The sequence below is a fragment of the Lontra canadensis genome, unplaced genomic scaffold, assembly GCF_010015895.1.
Source record: "Lontra canadensis isolate GAN:19392208 unplaced genomic scaffold, GSC_riverotter_1.0 scaffold8, whole genome shotgun sequence".
Classification (NCBI taxonomy): Eukaryota; Metazoa; Chordata; class Mammalia; order Carnivora; family Mustelidae; genus Lontra; species Lontra canadensis.
The window spans coordinates 1822344-1843373 of NW_022631002.1; the positions used below are offsets into that span (position 1 = coordinate 1822344).

Here is a 21030-nt window from a genome sequence, read left to right on the forward strand (position 1 = left end):
GGCACTGCTGTCCCATCCCGGCTCAGGGAGGGACGTGTGAGAGTTGTGTGTCCTGGAAGAGGCTGCTGGTGGGAGGCCGGAGACCCGCCTGGGACGGTGGCTTCCCTCTGAGCCTGAGGGCTGCAGTGGGGACATGGGTGTAGACTGGTTCCGACATGCGTGGCCTGTGGCACCACAGGACAGCAGCTGGGGCCGCGGTGCCTGGTTCTGCCTGAGGACAGGCTGACATCACAGACCCTTCGGGGCCCTATGCCCGAGGGGAGGGCAGACCTGATTGGCCAGGCCCCTCTGGCACATGGTCCCGGGTACCCCCAGCTCTGCCCCTGGCCCTGGACATCCCCCTCGGGTTCGTGCTCTGCCCTCCCCGCAGATGTCCATCCGCCAGTGGGAGCGTCACAGCCTGTGCTGGGGGAAGGGCTGCTGTCCGCTGGGGAGCCCTTCTGGGAGGGCTGTCGCACTAACAAGACAGTCACCGTCAGCAGGCCCCACTGCAGCCTGGGGACAGGCCTGTCACCAGCTCCTGCGCATACAGGGAGACCAAGTCTCAGACAGATGATGGCACTCCGCTCACTCTCCGACCTCTGCTGCCCTGGTGCCATCTCCTTCCGTCCCCACACGGACCCTCCCGCCTCCCTCCGACAAGGACCTCGTGTGGTTAATGGGTGGACGTCCAGGGCCCGAGCCCCCTCCCACCTGCGAGGCCCAGGAAGGCTTCTCCTCCAAAGCGGAGAGCAGCAGCCTAGAGGGTGGACAGGTGGGGACCGGCTCCCCGACTTCTCACCCAGCCCACACTGGTTCACAACTCCGGCGGGAGCTGGGGTTGGGGGGACACGGCGCTGTCCTTAAGACTGTTCACAGACCCAGAGGGCTCCGGAAGGAGTGGTGCCTGGGCCCCGGTGAAGGAGGCAGGTGGGGGATGCCGGGGGGCCGCCCAGACAGAGGACCTGGCTGCAGGGCGAGTGCCCCGGAGGGGCAGGGCAGAGGAAGGAATGCCAGAGCTCGGGGGTCTTGCTGGTGGGAAGCACGAAAGGCTCCGAGCTGGTCCCACAGTGAAGTCTGGCCTCTGAGAACAGATTCTGGCCACAGAGAAGGGGAGGGATGAGGCTCCGGAGAAGATGGGACCAGGGCAGGCGGCCAGCGGGGGGTGTCCAGCAGGGCCAGGTCAGGGTGAGCTGGGAGGGGGGGCACCTGGCTGGGCCCGGGTTTCCTGCCCACCCCGCTGGGTGCATGGTGTGGCTGCTCGTGGAGACTTAGCGGAAGCTGGGCAAAGTGCTCTTGCCACACACCCGTTAGGACGGCCGCCATCAGAAAACCAGAACACAGTGAGTGTCGCCCACAACGCCGGGGAACCGGAGCCCAGCGCCCTGCCGGCAGGAGCAAAGGGCGGTACAGCTGCCGTGTGAACCAGACCAGTGGTTCCTCAAAGAACAGAGTGAGCACTGCTGGCAGCCCCGCGGTCCCGCCTCCGGGCACATCCCAGGGGCATGGACAGTAGAGCATCTCAGAGGAAGCCGTACACACGCATACACGGTGCACTGTCCACGGCAGCCATGTGGTGGAAGCCAACCAGCGCCCATCGAGGGATGATGGGCAAACCACACGTGGCTCGTCCCTACGGCAGAAGGACCCGTCAGCCATAAGAGGCCGGAAACCCTGACACCTGCTAGAGCTGGAGGGACCCTGAGGACATGGTGCTCAGGGAGAGAAGCTCATCACAGCAGGACAGTGTACGATCCCATAGACGTCCACAGACGTCCCATGGACGTCCATAGATCTCCCGCAGATGTCCCATGGACATCCACAGATGTCCCACAGATGTCCATGTATGTCCACAGATGTCCACAGACGTCCCACAGATGTCCCATGGACATCCACATGTATGTCCACAGATGTCCCATGGACACCCACAGATCTCCCACAGATGTCCCACAGACATCCACAGATGTTCCACAGATGTCCACAGATATCTCACAGGTGTCCCATGGATGTCCGCAGATGTCCCATGGACACCTACAGGTCTCCCACAGATGTCCCACAAACATCCATAGATATCCAGAGATGTCCACAAATGTCCCATGGACATCCACAGATGTCCCATGGACGCCCAAACGTGTTCCACGTATGTCCACAGATGTCCCACAGATGTGAGGCCTAGAGCCAATTGTCCGTGGAGACAATGCTGCTGGGGGCGGTGGGGCCGGAGGAGGCGGGAGTCAGTTTGGGGCTAGTTCTGCAGACGGTGGCGGGGACAGCCTCACAACAGTGGGAATATACAAAGCACGGTTAAGCTGGTCACTTAAAAATGATCAAAGTGGTAAAATGTATGTTGTGTCTGTCACTACAGCACGAACATTGGAAAAACCCGCCCCAGGCACCAAGGCCAGAGAGGACAGCTCAGTGGAGAGAGCTCCGTGTCTGCTTCCTTGCCTTTCCCCCAAGACGGCCGAGCGGGGACACACACGCGCCTCTTGGTGGCCCCAGTCCATCAGAGCCCATCCACCGAGCCCCAGCCTGGCCCCTGAGTCCTTCTGGACCCACAGCCCTTGGCAGCCACACCGGTCAGTGGACAGCGGCCAGCGCCCACCCAGAAGCCGCTCCAGACGCAGGGCGGGCTGGCTAGGCCTTGGCTGTGGGGGCCACACATCTCGGCCGTGCCGGTGGTGGCCGTGGTCTGGTGACAAGGGCCCTGTTGGGGACCGTTCCCCGTCCAGCCACTTCACGTCCTCTCTCGCCCGCGCCAGCCAGCCAGGCCGCCCGCCGGACAGGAACCGATGGTGTTCAGCCAGAAGGAGAGGACGCTGGGGCTGCGGGGGGCTGTGGGGGGCCGGCGGGGGGCTGTGGGGGGCCGGCGCAGTGCCGCAGACGCAGCGCCCCAGACAGCGGGCGGGTCCAGGCCCCCCATCAGGCAGCGTGAACAAGGACGAGGGTCCACACCGCTCCCCATGGCGGGAGCACAGCCCTGTACCCCCCGCCGGCCGGCCCCATACAGGAGGTCACCTGCAGGCCTCCCTTGCCAGGCAGCCCTCAGGCCAGTCAGGACCCACAGGGGAGACACAGACTCTGTCCGAATGCTTCCAAGCCCATCCCTGAAGGCAGAGGAGGACGACTTCTCCATCCAGACGTGCTGCACGTGGGTTCAAGTCCCGCCTGGGCGCTCAGGGGCTCTGCAGCCTCCGGGGTCAGGCGCACCGTCCAGCTCTCGCGCACCTGTGTGGTATTCACTGGTCACAGCCCCGGTGCCGGGTTCACGCCAGGCCCTGGACACGGCCTCACATGCAGACAGCGCCTCGGCACCCGGAAAAGGAGGGACATCGGCAGGTGGGAGAGACAAATCTGGCCACGTGGCCTTGAGGAGACGGGGGCAGCACAGCCCCCACATGCTTGGGAACGTGTGCAGAGCGAGGACACGGAGGTCCTCAGGAAGCCGCGTCCCCGTGAACAAGGAGGCCCCGGTCTGCTGTACCTCACGGCAGCCAGACCAGACAGCACAGCGGGAGAAGGGGGACCTGATGGGCCGGGACCATGAGAGGCTGGCAGCAGAAGCGAGGGGTCCCACGCGGCCCCCGAGGAGGGACAGAGACCCCGGGGTGCCTGACCCGCAGGGACCAGCTGGAGGACAGAGGTTCGCAGTCAGGGCACCTTGGATGGTTGACCTCAAGGGGCACAGCTTGTCGGCGACCCTCAGGACCCACCATCGAGGCCCCACTATGGCGGGGGGTGGTGACCTCAACACAGTTTTGCAGAAGCCACCGGGTGGGTAGGAAGGGGAGCTTGTCCAGTAGCGGCGGCAGCCAAGGGGCACCCACGACCCCCCAGCATGTGCTTGGTGGCAGGGGCGGCGTGGTCACTTCCTGTCCCCCGACTTCATCTGGAGCCTCCTGGGGGGCAAGAGCAGCAGAGTGTCGACCCGGGACATCCCCACGGTCCCCTCGACGGAGGCGGGATGCCGGCCAGTGCTATGCCGTGGGGGCTCTTAGTACACCGTCACCCCGGGAAGTCACAGAATTGGAAGAGCAGGAAATGAAGGTCAAACAGGAGGGGGACGCCCGTTCCGCGGGCAGGGACGTGGGGCCCAGCAGCAAAGCGCCTCGGCCAGGGGGCCCGTGCGGGAGCCAGGTCCGGTGGCCTCCGCGTGACTGGACGGCCACCGACCGAGGTCCCCACCCCGTGTGGAGCAACAGGGTCTTCAAGGATAAGGCGGAGCAGGGCCACCACGGGTGCCCGAGCCCCTGCCGGCCCCAGAGCACCATCCCTCCGGTCCCCGAGGCTCCAGCGGGCACCAGCCACGGCCACGCTGAGCAACAGCGACCCGCCAGGCACACCCTTCAGATGCTGGTGGCGGACAGCGGCTTGTCTGTGGGGAGGTTTTCCAGGCTCACCGGGGATCGACCGCGAGACTCTGCCGGGCGTTGCCAGGTGAGCACAGCACTGCGTGGTGCCCTGCGGGCTGGGCAGAGCCGTGATCAGAACCCAAGGGACCAGTGTCTGCGTGTGGTGAGGCAGGACCCAGAGCCCGCTGGAGGGTTGTTCTGTAAGCTTCCTGCGGCTTTGCACCAGCCTGGAAGGCCCCCGGATGAGGACTACTGCAATCCCAGAGGGCTTTCCGGCGGCAGGGACAGACTGAATATTCCAGGAACATCCTCCTGTTCCATCCACTGCCCTGGGAGTAGCGCCCGATGTACAGATCGGGAAACCGAGGCTCTGACCCTATGGCCTGTGATGTGCCCTCCTCAGATACGTCCATCTGTGTCAGCAAGACTCCACTCCTCCCCCTTCCTTCCTATACCTGCTTCACAAAGAAGCAAAGCCCTGACGTCAGGGAGCCCACCGTCCCAACAGATTAAAAACTGCACCTCAAGCCAGATGTTGACACGGAGGGACCATAGAGAGCAGCCGACGCTCCTCCTCCGACTGGGGAGGAGTTCAGAGAGGGGCATCTGAACTGGGTCTTGAGGGTTGTGTAGGAGCTCACTGGGCAGAAGGAAGGGCATTCCAAGCAGAGGGAACAGAATGTGCAAAGGGGAAGGTTGCCCAGAGGGTGGTGGGTCACCCATGCTGGATGTCGGCCAGGGGTAGGGGGATCCAAGGCCAGAGGACTGTATCCTAGAGACTTGGAAGCACTGAACAGAGACCAGACTCCTCTTTCCACAGCTGCTGATGTGCCCATCTGTTGTCTGCAGAGACGACCAGACAGGAGGCACTGAAGACGGGCAGGGGTGAGATCTCCCAGAGGAGGGTCCCTGTCATTGCCTCTTGGCACTGGCACAGACATTCCACAGAGCTGGGTCGATCCCCCCTTGCAGGTCCCAGCCCCCGAGACAGGCTGCCCCAGTGCTTCCACACCTGCTGGTCTCTTAGTCATTCTGGACCTCCGTGGGCATCTGGAAACCCGTCTGACAACCCAGTCTGAGTCACAGAAAATGCCCAGTGGGGTTGGACCCCAACTGCCTGATCTCTCCTCTCCACTCCCTGAAATTCTCTTGTTCCCAAAGTGCCAGCCTTCGAGGACAGCAGGCCCCACAGTCCTTGCCTCTAAGCTGGTCTGGGGACTGGCCTCGGCTGTCATAGTCTCCAGCTCAGCCAACCCCTGGGGTCCAGGAAGAGGACCGGGCGCCAACTCCAGGGGCTCACAGGTGCCGTACCAGGCCCTCCCTGAGTCGAGGGCCTCCTGGGCCCTGACTGTGCCATGGGCAGGGCAGAGGGGAGCAGGTCATGTGGTCCCGTGGCAGGGACGCCACCCCCCAAAGCCCTGCCCTGCTCTGCACACTCCAAGCCGACAGTGCCATCCCGGTCACAGTGAAGGCACAGGAAGGCTGGGCACTTGGGAAAGTGACGGGGATTCAGAAGCTGAGTTAGAGCATGTGAATACCCACGCACACACACATCTGTTTTCCTTCATGAAGACAGGATCCCACTGCACGCGGGACGCGAGCTTTCACTGCGGCCTCACAGCAGGAGCCCTGGGCGCAGGGTCCCACGTGCCAGCATGGCCCCTCCTCTGCCCGTTTGGGTCACAGTGAGTGGACACGGCTACTGCGCAGGCCTCCGGAGTGACAGGCAGCCGCGTCTGCCGGGCTGGGAGCCGGCATGTGGAGGGGTCTGGACCTCCCTCAGGTGCCCTGGGGGACCAGCCAGCAGCTGGAGAGTGCCCAACGGCCTCCCCGAGTGCAGGACCGGCTGCGTCAGGAGGGACTTCAGCCTCCGTGACCCGCGCATCTGTCAGGCGGGGCGAACCGTGTAACAAACAGGGCCGGCAGTCGATGGCTCAGACGGAACCGACACAGACCTCTGGCTCACAGCAGGTCAAAACCTGGTGTTCCTGAAACAACAGACCAGGCAGCAGCATGGCCGACACTGACGGCACCAAGAGGGACGCGTCCTCGTGGGAGCGGGCAAACAGAACGGGGATCTGATAAGGCCTCCTGGTCTACGGGTTTCAGGGAAACCATGGGACCAAGCCACAGGCTCAGCCCCCCCGGGAAGCAGTCAGTCGGTCCCAGAGCGGGGAGGTCCTACGGCACAGCCTGGCTGGCTCGGCACGTGCCCTGCCAGGAGTCGGGGGCCTGAGCTGGGGCAGAAGCTTCAGTGAGACCCGAGAGACCGGTCAGCGCAGCAGCAGCAGGAGGGCTTGGCTGGATTCTTAACGGTGTTAGTCTTCGGGGCTCTTTCTTCAGAGGGGATGACGTGGAGGCCGGTTTTAATTGTTTTTGTCCTTAGAGGGGAGACGGCAACATGCCTAGAATTGGCTCCAAGAGCGGCCCTGGGGGCAGCGGGGTCCGGGGTCAGGTGGACGAGAGCAGTCCTGAGCTCCTGAGGGCTCGAGCCGGGGCAGCAGCCCGCGGGGTCACAGACCCTCCTCTGCACTTGCGTGTCCAGGAAATTCTCCCCAATACAAAGCAAAAATACAAGGACACGCCCCTGTTCACAGCAGTATCATCCTACAACAGCCAAAAGGCAGGAGCGACCCGGGCGGCCACTGTGGGGTAAGCCCAGCAGGGTCCCCGTGCACGACAGGAAGGCGATGGTGACACCTGCTGCAGCACGGACGGACGGACAGACAGACCAGCGAGGCCGGCCCGTCACAAGGGCACAAACACCGTAGGTTCCGCTCATTCCAGGCCCCGGGGCAGTGGGATCCACAGAGGTGGGGAGTAGAAGGGGGAGGGGCAGGGAGGGGAGGGGTGGGGGGTGCTGCTCCCCTCTGAGCACAGCTGCACCCTGGGAAGATGAGAACGTTCTGGTGGGCCAGGCTGCACGGCATTATGAACGCACTTCGTGCCACTGAGCGTCCACACAGAAACGGCTCTGACAGTAAAGCTGACCTTATCCGTGTTTTACCACAATTAGGTTTTAAGTGAACAGGTGTTCCTAGTGGACCATGGCTCCCTTCCAGGCGGGGACGTGGGACCCAAGTGCCAGGCATCCTCAACCCTGGCTCCCGAGGCTGCCGTGTGTGTGAAGCCGCGGGCCCCCGGGGAGGGTCACTGCATGCCAGCTCCCACCCCACCCGCCCCTGCCCGGGGCACCCGGCCCCAGGGACTGCAGTGCGCATGCGATGGAGGGGGCGGGCTGGTGGCCGCGAGTCGGCCCGCATGGTCAGGCTGGACGGAGCACCTGCAGGCCAGGGAGCAGAGCCGCCCTGTTTTAACTTTTCCTGTTGGCCCAGGACCATGCCCACTCAGGGCAGCTGGAAGCCGAGAGGAAGCGGTGGGTCTGCCCAGAAGGACGGGCCGGGTGGCCGTGAGACTGGGGAGCGGGGCGGGAAGCCTCCCGTCCCCGCAGAGGAGACCAGGGGCCGAGAGCTCCAGCGGGGGGTAGAGGAGTCGCAGGGGTGAATCCCAGCACCTGAGCCCCGCTGCTCTGGAGGGATGGGAATCTGGGGGCACCGCTTACCCCGCCGCCAGCCCCTGTGTGAGACCCGTGGCCTCTCGGCCCCACAAGGAGCAGGTGCTCTTCGGATGGCGGAGGGAGGCCCGGGGGCAGAGCTGGACGATAACCTCTACACACCCACAGGGAGGGCCCAGGGCTGGGGGCTCCGGGGCAGAGGTTGTGGGTGCCAGAGAGGCTGAGGTGAGACTGGGAGATGGGCTGACGTCCCCCTGCCTCCCTGACACGAGGTCACCGGCTGGGTGCTTGGGGACAGCCGAGGGTGGGAAGGGGTAAGGGTGCCGAGCCGCTTCCACGTCCTCCCCCGAGGAACCCACCCTGCGGAGGCCCCACAACTAAGTCTCCAGCAGGTGAGCTCAGCGGGTCCTCGGGGTGGGAGGGACCAGGTCCCCACCGCAGAGACTCAGGTCGGTCCCCAGGCTGCACAGCGCCCCGAGGGCAGCACTGCGGGGTCAAGGACTCAGAGCCGCCCGGGTCAGCGCTGGGTAGTTTCATGGTCGGCTCCGGAAGGGGTCCCTCCCTCGGCGCCTCCCCAAGCCCCATCTCAGGACCCCCCGCCACTGGACACTGAGGAACAGGGTGGCAGGCAGCCCCAAGCCCCGCAGGAGCCCAGCCTCACGCGGGAGCCAGACTCCGACAACCGAGCGTGTCCAGCGGGACCGAGAACACGACTGTTAGAGCCCCAGACTGCAGACGGTGTCCCCACACACCAGCGGCCGACAAGCATGTCCTTATCCCGCCGTCATTCGCCCTTGGGGAGAGGCCCCCACACACCCACGGGCGGCGAGCCACGGACCCACCACGACGAGAGGCAGCGAGGATGGGAAGAAACCAGAACCCACGGCGCCGCCGGCGGGAAGGTAAGACAGGCGGGCCGCGGTGGCAAATGGCATGACGGGTCCCCGCAACATTGGACCAGGGACTGCGGCAGGCCCAGCGACTGCGCTCCCAGGGGGACGCCCGAGCGAGCTGGACACCCGTCCGCACCGGGCTCCGTAGGCGACCGTGCACGGCGGCAGAACTCATCCCAAAGGTGCGGACGCACACGCGGGGCACTGTTGGCAGGACAGCGCCGACACCTGTGCCGCAAGGATGAACTTGACTTCTCAGGGACGCGCCGCTGCAGGAGGAAACGGCCGAGGCTCACCCACGTTCCTCACACACACCAGGACACGCACCCCTGCGCCGCCCCCTTCCAAAGCTGGGGCAGGGCTCCTGCACCCGGCCTCCCCCGGCAGGCGCCGTTGCTCCGCAACAACCCGTCCCACCCGGCGGCCGTCCAGGCACCAGTCCTCCGCCGCCTGCCTCACGCTGGAGGTGCTGGAGGTGCACCTACGTCCGGGGCCGGCCGCCCGTGCGGTCTCCTTCCCTCCGGACCCAGAACTGCGAGGACTGCCGAGCACGGACCTGCTGGTCTTTCCTGCCCCGTACAGGGGAACCTGCCGGAAATGGACGTGAACACGCAGAGGGAAACCAGCCCGGCCCCTTTCATCCTGCTCGGATTTGAGCTGTGACTCTGTTGCTTTTGCAAACGAGTCCTGAATAACACCGGCCGCTCCCAGTTTCCACGGACCTAGGTTTGCAGAAAGCAAAGAGGCATCAAAACTGCCCTTCGAAACCCCGTGTGGCATAGGTGTAGGAGCTCGGTCTTGCCAATGGTAGGGATCTTTCCACAGTGGAGAATCAGCTCCGTGACACGCTCCTGCAGTGAGGGCCCCTTCCCACCCCAACCCTGTCAGCCCCACCACCCCCGCCCCCCAGTTCTCCCACCGGCCTCGAGGCTGGCGGGCTGGAAGCCGGGACTCTCACGCGGGGCTGGGCAGCTCACTGCCTGGCACAGCCCATTGGTGGGACTTGCGAGAGGCAGGGGGAGGCCCTGGGGGTCACCGTCTGGGGTCAGCGGCGGACAAAGCCTGAAGCTCAGGCTGGAGGAGTGGCTGGGGCGTTTTGGAGCCGTGGCCCCTGTAAGCTGTGGCAGATTCCGTCAGGGCTGAGATAACCCCGACCGTCTCGCCATCGGTGAGCGTCTACCACATCGCGTGCCTGGATAGACGGTGCCTCATGGAAAACTCCAGGAAAGCTGAGGCAGGGCCCCAGGACCCCAAGAACTGGAGACACTTTGTGGGGAGGGGAAAGGGTCTGAGCAGCCCTAAGCAAGCGAGTGACGACCTGGACCCCAGCTCTCCGGAGGACAGCCGACTCCGCGGACAGGCGCTGGGACAGCAGGAGGTAAAGGGGCAGGGGGTAAAGGAGCAGGGGACATGGCGTTCGAAGCGTGGGAACAGCCTGGCCGGGGCGCAGAGGGCTGCGGGCTGAACCAGGGCCCCCAACCCCACCCCACCCTACACCCGGATTCACACCCTGAACCTCAGCGTGACCTTACCTGGGATGGGGTCTTTGTAGATCTAATTAAGAGGAGGTCAGGTTGGGTTACACTGGCCCTTAGGCCAAGGATGTGTCCTTGGAAGACCAGGGGAAACGGATACCAGCACAGGGAGAGGGCAAGTGAGGACAGAGGCAGAGATGGGGGGGACGTGGCCACCAGCCAAGAAATCCCAGGACCCCCAGAGCAGGAGGAGGCAGAGAGGACCCTCCTGGCGCCTCTGGAGGGAGAGCAGACCCACCGCACTTGTTTCCAGACCTCTGCCTCCAGAGCAGGGAGAGAATGCTGTGTCACACCCCCCGCCCCCACAGGTGGCACTTTGTCACGGCGGCCCCGGGACACGGATCACAGGGAAGGTCAGGAGGGTCTCCCTGAGGACCGACAGTGCAGCGTGGCTGGGGCGCAGCAGGGACACTCACCCTTCCAGAACCACGGTGGATGCTCTGTCAACCGGCTACATCGCCGGGAAACAAGCCCCCCCAGGGAGGGGGCTCGAAGTCATCGTTTATTCCCGCCCGTGCGTCGGGGTCTTCCCGGGGTCCCCACACCCAGCCCCAGCTGTCACGGTGCTGGAGCCCAACGGGGCAAACTGGGGGCCGGCCGCCACGTCCACCCCAGGCCACTGACCAAACAAAGTACACGGCCGAGCCTCTAACAGGAGGGACCCCAAAGTCCCATGGCAGAGGGCACGGCCAGTGGGGGGGGGTGGGCGGAATCGGGAACAGACGTGAAGCTTGCCACCGTCGTCTGCTGGATTCCGGCTGGACTGAAACCACACTCCCTGGGTCTGACTGACGTGGACGTGGCTTCCCCAGCTCCGAGGGCGCGGCTCACCCGGGGGAACACGGAGCCTCGGCAGCCATCAAGGGGTCAAGGGCAAGGGGGATGCTGTGCTCTCTGCCCCTCTCTCCCTGCCTGCTCTCACGTGCCAGGGAAGGACAACCCAGTGTCCTGTCTGTCCCTGCGACCCCACCAGACCCCAGCTGCTTCCGACCCCTTATACGGAGCTGAAGACGCTGTCTGGGGAGCCTATGAGCCTTGCTGGAGCCTGGAGAGCAGCACACAGCCGGACCGCGCGCCACGTCTCTGCAGGAGGAGGAAACAGGATCCCACTGCAGCAGGAGGGCTGGGGTCCCACTGGGGGGGGGGGTTGTCTCATGGTCACCAAGTCCGGGGACAGATCGCTGAGACCGATTTGAAGTCCCTCTCTCCAGGGCCCTGTAAGAGGCCCCAGCTTCTCCTGAGAGGCGGGGGGATCAGGGAGGACAGGGGAAGCGGCCCCCAGCCCCCCTCTGGGCCCTGGGACCCGGGATAGGGCTCTCCTGGATGTGGCCAGCGCGGGGCTGGCTTCCTGTTTCCTCGTCATCCAAGGTGCCTGTCTGAGCGCCAGGTGGGATCACTGCCTGGGGCTGAGTCACAGGCTCTGTGCCTTCTGTCTGACAAGTGGGACGCCGCGGAGCCAAGCAGTCCACGAGCCTAATCATATCCGACAGCCCACATCCCCGACCCCGCGTGCGACGGGGAGGCCCCACGGGGTGCGGTGGAGGCATGGAAAGGAGCCAGCCCCCGCCAAGCACCAGAGGACACAGGACACAGGCCCACACCCGGGAGCTCCTGGACTTCTAGGGCAGGAACTAAGGTTTGGGGCACACACAGCCGGGAGGCAGCAGCCTCTTGCCCCTAAGCAAGCCCTTGGCCGGCCCCAGCCCCTTCCCAGGATCAAGCACCCCAGTCCTGAGCCTCTCCTCCGGTTTTCCTGTCCAGAGGCCAGAGCCAGAACAGATGGCTCTTGCCCACCAGAAGGCCTGTCCTAGCAGGTGGTCGGCCCTCCTCCGGAGGCAGGAAGTTCTCGTACCCTGCGCAGAGCCCAGCTCCGCAGGGCCTGGAGGAGCTGGCCGCCTAGCAGGGTGGGAAGGGGATGGGCTTGCCCATTCTAGAGAGGGGACTGGGGTGACACACCCCGCCCTCCTCCAGTGCAGAGGGCACGCCCTTCCCAACACGTGCAGCACACACAGAAGCTTCTGTCTCTGGATGGCAGAAGCCAGGGTCTCAGCAGGCCGGAGTCACAGGGTGGGCGGTGCTGGACCCTTCTAGAACCTGGGGGTGCAGGGCTGAGTTTCCTCCCTTCTTCCAGCGGCCACATACTTGGCTCGTGGCCACGTCACCCACCCTTGCCTCCGCTGTCAGTCCTCTCTGAGCCGATGCGTACCTGCTCTGGGACCCTTATAATCCCACCACCCCCAATCCTGCATGAGCCCCTCCTCTCAAAACCCTTCACCACGTCTGCAAAGTCCCTTCTGCCGCAGAAGGTCACATACCCGCAGGGTCCAGCCATCAGGAGGACGGTGCCTCTGGGGTATCGCTGGCCTCTGCCATGGACAAGCCTCAGTGGTGGGGCTTCCCGTCGAGGTCGCCCCACGTCCTGCCGCGGGCCCCCTTCCCCTCCCCAGCCACTGTAGACCGGGCAGCCCTCCTGCCAGGCCCCCACAGCATCAGCACAGACTAAACGCACGCATGTCTCAGCCAGCAAGGCCCGCTCGGGGGGCTGCAGGGCAGAATGGCCAGCCGGCAGCCAAGGGGACAGACCCAGCCTCTGTGGCCTTGCCCCTAAGACCGAGTGACTGGGCGCACCCAAAACTCACTCAGAGAGTCAGGGCTGGACCCATGTGGTGTAGACACGGGTCTGGAGAGAAGCGAACCACGGACGGCACCGTCCCGTCACGTGACAGGAAACCACAAGAGTGCGAGACCTGTGTCTACGTGGACACGGAGAAAAGCCGGACAAGAGCGTATGGTTGTCAGGGGCGCCTGGGGGGCCTCTGTCGGTGAAGCAACGGACTCTTCATCTCAATTCAGGTCTTGATCTCAGGGTTGTGAGTTCAAGCCCCTGCTGGGCTCCATGCCAGGGCAAGAGCAGGAGGGCCTGGCGGCCGGCACCGAGGGTGTATCTCATTGCGACCGGGCCACTGCGCCCTCAGCATCAGGGCCTGTCCTCGGCCACGCCGCCCAAGCAACTCACCTCCCGCCCCAGCCCCGGCCACGCTGGCAGGGACAACCCCCGCCTTGGAAGGGCAGGCTGCCCGGCAGGAGGACCGTGAGCGCACAGAGGTCGGGGAGCCCCGTCTGCCCGAGTGCGGGAGGGGGATGGCCGCCCCTGTGTCAGGAATGACATCTCCCGTCCAAACGCCTGGTCAAGGTCCCTCGCACCTCCTCCCCCCTGCAATTCACGCCCTCAGCCAAGCGTCCCAAGACACACACATCCACCGAGGGCCAGCACGCGCACCTGTCGGCCTGCTGGCCGCCGCGAGGACCCAGCCAGCCTCAGCACACAGGGACAGGTGCCCACAGCCGCCCAGCCACCGCCAGCACAGAAGCAGGGATGCCCGCCCCACCCCGGGGCCTCGGGGCACCGTGCCCCCTTCCTGCCTGCACACCCACCTCCACCTGGGGCTGCCCCCCGGGAAAAGAGCCCCTCCTGAACAGCTCAGCCGCCCCGGCACCTCCTCTTCCCTCGCCCTGATCACCACAGCCACTCCCCGGGGACTGCTGGCTCCAAGCACCAGGCTGCAGGTGTCACGCCAGAGGAAAGCCAGCTCAGGGAGTGGGGGCCTGGGACAGGGCTCTCGGGTCACTATCCCTGCTCCCCTGCCCAGCACGTCCTGGTTCACTGTCCCCGACCAGCCCCGGTCAAATCGGGAGTGAGCCCAGAGGTGCGCCTGGCCCCTGTGGGGGCCTCAGGGGTAGGGGATGCCTGGGAAGGGGGTGTGCTGCACTCTGCGAGCTCTCATCCTCGTCTGCACATGCCCACCACCCCTGGGCCCTGTGCTGAGCACTGCAGACCCCACCCCGTGTAACCCCCACAATGCAGAATGCCACTGGGGTATCAGCCTCCACCCCTGTGGAGCTCAGTGACTGCCCATGGCCTCACGGTGAGCCCTGGCGGTCAGGACCTGGCCCCGCCCACGCGATGTCAGGCCCCGGGAGCTGGGACACTAGAGGAACCATGTGGGAAAATGCCGTTCTTGCTTCTGAACTCTGCCAGGAGGCGCGGCCTTGCTGGGCCCGGGATGGACAGCTCTCCTGCCAGAATCCACGGGCCCCAAGGAGCCAGAGGGTTCCCTCGGTCTCCACGGAAAGGACGGGTAGCTGGGGTGACCCTAGCTGCTGGGGAGTCTGGCAGATTCGTGTCCTGCCCGCCGAGGCCACGGCCACTATCACACCTCCAGGCCCCCAGCCGCTGCCGGTGAGAGCAGGTGCGGCCCACGCGATTGGTCACTCACTCGCTCCCTCCTTCACTCGCTCGAAGCAAGCACACGGAGCAGACGCCACGGTACACGCTCTTCCCCAGGGCCTCGGCCGTGACCGGAACACCCCTGGCCAGGAGTCCACGCCCCAACAGAGCAAGCAGTGACAAACACCTCAGCCCTTCGGACAACGCCGCACATCCGCGGACAGCTCTCCATGGACGCATCCGCATGGCTCCACAGAGGGGGCAGACGGGGACCCCGCTCGCGACCACCACCGGGGGCCCCTGAACTGTCACAGGCCCTGACCGCCCTCGCCCTGCAGACACACCGGGGGGGCTCACCGCAATCCGTCGCCGCCTTCTCAGCAGCCCGGGGAGCTGCCCTGTGTCCTGGGGCTGCCCAGGATGGGGGAGACGGACCAGGATGTCACCCCCAGCTCGGCACCCACCAGCACTTTCCTCCATGGGGAGCCATGAGAGCCGTGTGACAAAGGGCAGCCTCTGGACACTCCGGTGGAGAGCCTCTGGGCCAGGAGTGGACAGGTTTGCATCCAGACTTCCAACCAGCCCCCGGCTGGTCCTCGGAAAGACCAGTGGCTCTGGTGAGACTGTCAGCTTCTGTCCACCGGGCCAGCGCACTGCCAGGAATGCTGCGATCAACTTGTCACATCTGCCACGGGCACCGGGAGGGAGGATGGAGAGGTGGCAGGCACGGAAGGGACACATCTGGCGTCCGGTGAAGGACACTTCGCAGAAGGGCCAGAGCATAGTACAACGGGAGGCGTCCATGCTGACGTCCACCGGAGTACTCGTGGTCTGGAACAGGCTCCTCCCGGGGCTCAGGGTGTCTCCCACCCATGACAGGGCAGGTGGCAGCCGTCCACCATGACGGGGGAAGAGGACACCACAGAAAGTCACAGGGGAAGGATAGCAGCACCTTCTGCTCTGGCCGTGGCCCCCTCAGACCGACCCTCTCGGCGGGCCCTGACCCACCGGTTTCCTGTCTCCTGCAGCGCCTCCGTCCTGGGGGGAGCTGGAGGGTGCAGCCTCCCGAGGGTTCTGAGGAATGCAGGTTCTCAGGCTGCGCCCAGACCCGCCAAACCAGCAGCTCTGGGATGGGGCCCCGCCTTTCGCACGTTACTACCCCTGGTGCTGGTGGCACTGACGATGGCCCAGAAAGCCGTAAGGAGCTCTGAGCCCAGGTGGCACCCAAGACAGACCCAGCATCTCTGGGGGGTGGTATTGGGCTCCGCGTGCCTTAGAGCCCCGGGATGCCCGTGCACAGACCGGGGACTGGGAACCGGGCTGCGGACACTCCCCCAACCCCACCACCCCTTGAGCTGTGGGCCCACATAAGGGGCCCCCACTCAGAGCTCAAGCTCTGTGTGCCATCGTCCCACCCATGTTTTCCAGGAAAGCCCGTGTCCCCATCCACAGGGCAGCTTTCCCCACAGAGCTGCCCCCAGGGAAGGAGACACCACACCGTCTCTCGCAGACATCACTCAGTAACCTGTACCCACCCGGCACCCAAGGAGGGAGTGGCGGCCCCCCTCTGTGACCGCCCACATGGCCTGGCTGTCTCTTGGTCGTGACAATGACCAGAGTCCCCTGGGGACCACCCACCCTGCAGCTACCAAGGCCACTTCCACGCTCCAGTGAGGGGGGCCTTGGGGTGTCTGGCCAGCCCCCCCCACAGGCTGCGGGCACTGTCCATTGCTTCATCCTGTCCTTCCACAGGGAACCCAGCCCAGAGAGGGAAGCACCTTCCCCACGCTGCTCAGTAGTGATGGGCCTGAGCCAGACCAGGGTCTGCAGCCCCCTTGAGCTGACCCCAACACACGGAGAAACGTCGCCCGAGTTCTCCGACCTTCAGCAGGCAGGGGCCGTCACTCCCGGTTCACGGACTGAAGCCAGCCCTGGGGGAGCCCGTCAGGTGTGCGGACTCTGAGCTCAGCCCACGACATGATCTCGGGCCCCCATTTTTGTGGGATTTGTCAGAAAACTTCCCCGCATCCCACATCCTCAGTCCCAAGGACGTTCTCCTGGTCTCTGGACTTTAATGTCACTTCTGCAGGAGACCCGGGGGCCGAGAACAGATCCACAGCCGGACGGGAGCTCCCACAAGGACCCCGGATGCCCGACCACGTGGTGCCCCAGCCCTGGAACGGCCTCTCGTCCGTGGAGGTCAACAGGCCACACGACACACAGCTGAACGGCGGGACATATACCCAACACCAGCCCATCGCCGGGGCCCACCAGAGCTGCGGACGCCGTCCTCCTCTACGCTCCGTGTTCATACGAGCAAGTGTCACGTTTAGGAAGGAAAAAATAACGATCGCACCTAATTTCATCTTCAGCTTCTAGGAGAGTTGTCATCAACGCGGGCCCCGTTTGTTTCCGTGCCCGGACGCGTCTTGGGAGAAGGGGGAGTGATTTGGGACTTGGGTGCTCAGGGAGGGGCTGATACTTCTCCTGGCTTCTCAGAGGGGATCTCCTCTCCCTCTAAAGCCTCAGACTCCGGGAGCCGCAGATATTCTGCTGATAAACCCCAGCTACTGTTTCTGTTCTTCCGCTATGGATCAAAATTCACGGAAAACCAGAGCCCAACGGACTAAAACTTTAATTAGCAACAAGGTTGGGCCTTGTCCTGACCCTTGATGGAGCCAGAAGTTTTCCTGCCCCTGGCTGGGAACCCAGAATCACCCAGAAAGACGTGGGGTCTGTCCTCCTAGACACCTCCGGCCTGGGCAGCCGTCCCCAGGACCCCTGCCGACCGACCCCAGCAGCTCTGGGAGCCGGGCCCTGAGCCCCTCCTTCTAGCTCTGAGCCCGCACCGTGCACCAACACCAAAATCCCCCAAGAGCTGACACGGTGCCCCCCAACAGCCAGCTCGGGATGGCTGCCCACTGCCCGGCAGCCCTGAGGAACCCCAACTCAGGAAGGGGCGTACCTCACACTGGCTGCCAGCCTACAGTGCCCAGGGTCACGTGGGCCTCTTGCCGGGCACCCCCAGCCGGTCCCTCCCCTTGGGGCTATGTCCTGGAGCCCATGGACAACCAGGGAGCCTTCCTCCCTCCCCCACACGCCCGCAGCGCCGGGAGCGCGACCATGGCGACCTCACACCTCTGTGTCGCCGGCAGAATGGGTCCCTCCTTTACCCACGGCGACCCCACGGGAACGCCAGCACAGGGGCCAGCAGGCGGTCTTCTCAGCCAGAGGAACCAACCAGCCGCAGCCGCTGGACCAACCACTGCCCCCGCCCCAGGAACCTCCGGGGAGCCCCCGTGTGCCCCCGGGCACCAGTCCAGAAACACCAGCATCTCATCCTGCGGACGGCGGCGGCCCCAGCAGACCGCCGCGCCCCTGCCCCCCCGCCGCGCCGCCTACCTGGAGGCCGCGATCTCCGCCTTCTGCTTGGCGATGGTGGCGGCCCGCTCGGCGGCCTCCACGGCGCGGTCCACCTTCTCGCGGATCTTGCTGGCGCGCAGCGGGATGAGGTTCTTGCGCTTGCCACTGACGAGCACGTTCTGCTTGTACTTGCCCTCCTCCTTGGTGCCGTCGGGGAAGGTCATGCAGCCGTAGCCGTGCCGCCGGTTGCCGGCCCACTCGCCCTCGTACCGGAGCCCGTCGGAGCGCTGGCTGACGCCGAAGCCCGAGCGCTTGTCGCTCTTCCACTCGCCCACGTAGGTCTCGGTGGTGGTGGCGTCGATGTCGTCCTCGATGGCGGCCAGCTCGGCCTCGGCCTCGCCCAGGCTGATGGTGGAGTGGACGTCGCTGGCCGTGGAGCTGACCGTGCTCATGCCGGCCTCGCTGCGGAAGGAGCTCTGCTTGCTGCGCTGGCTGGCCAGGCTGCTCTTGGACTCGGACTTGCGCAGCTTCAGGCCACTCAGCAGAGAGCGCCGGAACAGCCCCTTCTTCTTGCTCTTGAGGATGTCGGAGTCACTGTGCGCCACCAGCACAAAGCCCCCTCGGGACACGGCCGGGCTGCCGGCCACCGCTGGGGAGGCGTCGGGGTGCAGCGCCGCGCCGTTGGTGTGCTCGCTGCGCAGAGAGTTGATGGACGTCCTCAGGGGCGAGCGGATGACTGCCGCCATGCCATAGGGGACACTCTGCCGCACCCCGTAGCCTTGGCGCATGCCACCGACCCACTGGCCCTGATAGGTCCCTGCAGAGAAAAAGGAGAGACGGGTGAGCCCAAGGGCAACGGTGGAAGAGGACAGGACACAGCAGATACAGCGGACCAGCTGCCATGGTTCCGTCTTGGGAGATGGAGGGGGACAGAGCACAGTGGACCAGCCGCCGTGGTTCAGTCTTGGGAGATGGAGGGGGACAGGACACAGCGGACCAGCCGCCATGGTTCCGTCTTGGGAGACGGAGGGGGATGGGACACAGTGGACCAGCCGCCATGGTTCTGTCTTGGGAGATGGAGGGGGACGGGACACGGCAGACCCAGGAGCTGTGGTTCCGTCTTGGGAGACAGAGGGGGACGGAACACAGTGGACCAGCCGCTGTGGTTCTGTCTTGGGACAACATGGCGAAGTCTGCTTGGAGGCAGACAGACCGCAGTGTTTTCGTGGTTGTATCACCGATGGTCTTTGGTAAAGACGCTTCCACTGTGCTCTCTACGGTGGCCTTCCGTTGTCCTGGAGTTGGAGAGCGGAAAGCCAGGGGTCTGACGCGGCCAGGGGTGAACTGGAGCTCCCCCCACACGTGGGCAAAGGCCCAACCCAGGAAGACAGGGAGGCACCCAGTGGAGGAGGGAGAAGCATGAGCTGCTGAGTCGCCCCCAGCAGTCGTGGGGCCTGGGAATCCAGCCACGGGGACACAGATCCGGGCTACAAACCAGGTGTGAAGAGGCTGGCCTGGGAGGTGGCAAGCTCCCAGATGCTGGAGGTATCCAAGAAGGGTTTGGAAGAGCAGTAAGTGGGACACCTCAGCATGCGGGACACGAGGGCACTGCGACCAGCAGACCTGACACGCCCAGAAGAATCCAAGGCAGTATTTGCACACCCCGCTCACAGCGCGTCCCTCAGAACAGCCAACAGGTGGAAACGGAACAGGTGTCCCTCTACGGACGAACGCGAAACCCAGACGGGGCCCGTCCACACAGTGGAGTGTCCTTCAGCCACAAAACTGCCGCCCGCTACCACGTGGGTGCCCCGGAGGACTCAGGGAAACAAGTGGGTCCCAGAAGGACACACGCCCACCCCCCGAGAACCTGCACAGGAGGCCCTTCCAACAGTCAGGTTCAGAGACAAAAGGGCGGGTGCCCGGGGTCGGGGTCGGGGGGAAACAGGTTTTGTTCTCTGATGGGGTCAGTTTCTATTTGGGGTGATGGAGAAGTTTGGGAAGTAGATAGACGGGATGGCTGTGTGACCCCGGGAATACAATGCCGCTGAACCACACAATGCGTGGTTAAAACTCCAGATTTTCCAATATATAGAATATCCCACCACAACAGAATAAGAAGGAAAAATAAACCGACAGACGCAGACTTGTATCCTTTGCTCTCCTTACTAATTGTGTGATGCGAACCTCTCTGACCCTCAGTCTCCTCATCCATAGAAGGGATCTGAAAGCCCTTATGCCGTAAGTCACTGGAGGAAGAGGGCGGCCCTCAGTGTGGAGTCCGTTCCCAGACTAGGTCTCAACCCAAGTCCGCCGAGGGGCTCCCCACCCTGGGAAGGCTTCACACTCTCCCAACTCCCTGTCACAGGGGCTATAAACCAGAAACTCGCCAATATACAGGTTTATTTTGTCCAACAGTCTTCTTATAAAAAACTAGCATTATGGGGCGCCTGGGTGGCTCAGTGGATGAAGCCTCTGCCTTCGGCTCAGGTCATGATCCCGAGGTCCTGGGATCGAGCCCTGCGTTGGGCTCCCTGGTCCTCAGAAGCCTGCTCCTCCTTCTCCCACTCCCCCTGCTTGTGTTCCCTCCCTCGCTGTGTGTGTCTCTCTCAAATAAATAAAATCTTAAAAAAAAACAGAACTGGAATGCCAACATTTCAAAACCAAGACGTTTCACACAAAAGTTTAGCTCTTCGTTCTCCTACAATTACAGGATCTGGCAACCCTAAATCCTTGTTCCCAGACGGCAAACGGAGTACAGTGCAGCAGCGGCCACCTCCTCTAGACAGAGTGCGCCCTCCGGTTTGCCCCACGCCCCACTGCTCCCTCCTGTCTCTCACGCAGGCCCTCCCCTTCACATGCCCGCCCCACACCGGAGGTAAGACACAATCCAAGTGCGGAATCTAAAATCTTGCAGCGCGGCCCCAAAAGACTTCAGTCAGGGGTCTGTCACCCCCATCACCGTCCCCCACAACCCCAAGGCAGAACAAGTCCTGACCGCTCAAGGGCTTGTCTGACGCTTGTCCACACAGCCTGCCCTGACTCTACCCCCACCGTGCCTTTCGAATCCCACCCAACCCAACCCAGCTACCCGCCCCCCGCAGTAACACTGTGGGTTACCCCGGTCCATGGAGCTGACCACATTCCCACACAGGACCCGTGGCCT

The 21030-nt window shown here is 64.3% G+C and overlaps 1 protein-coding gene across 2 annotated transcripts in view; it reads right to left on the bottom strand.

Annotated features, from left to right (window-relative positions):
- The window catches only part of JPH3 (junctophilin 3), a 73582-nt gene that overhangs the window by 24631 nt on the left and 27921 nt on the right, over positions 1–21030 (bottom strand). For both annotated transcript variants that reach the window (XM_032853792.1, XM_032853793.1), the window contains exon 2: positions 17904–18681. In XM_032853792.1, coding sequence (XP_032709683.1) covers positions 17904–18681 — 778 coding nt within the window. The remainder of the gene's footprint in view (positions 1–17903; positions 18682–21030) is intronic.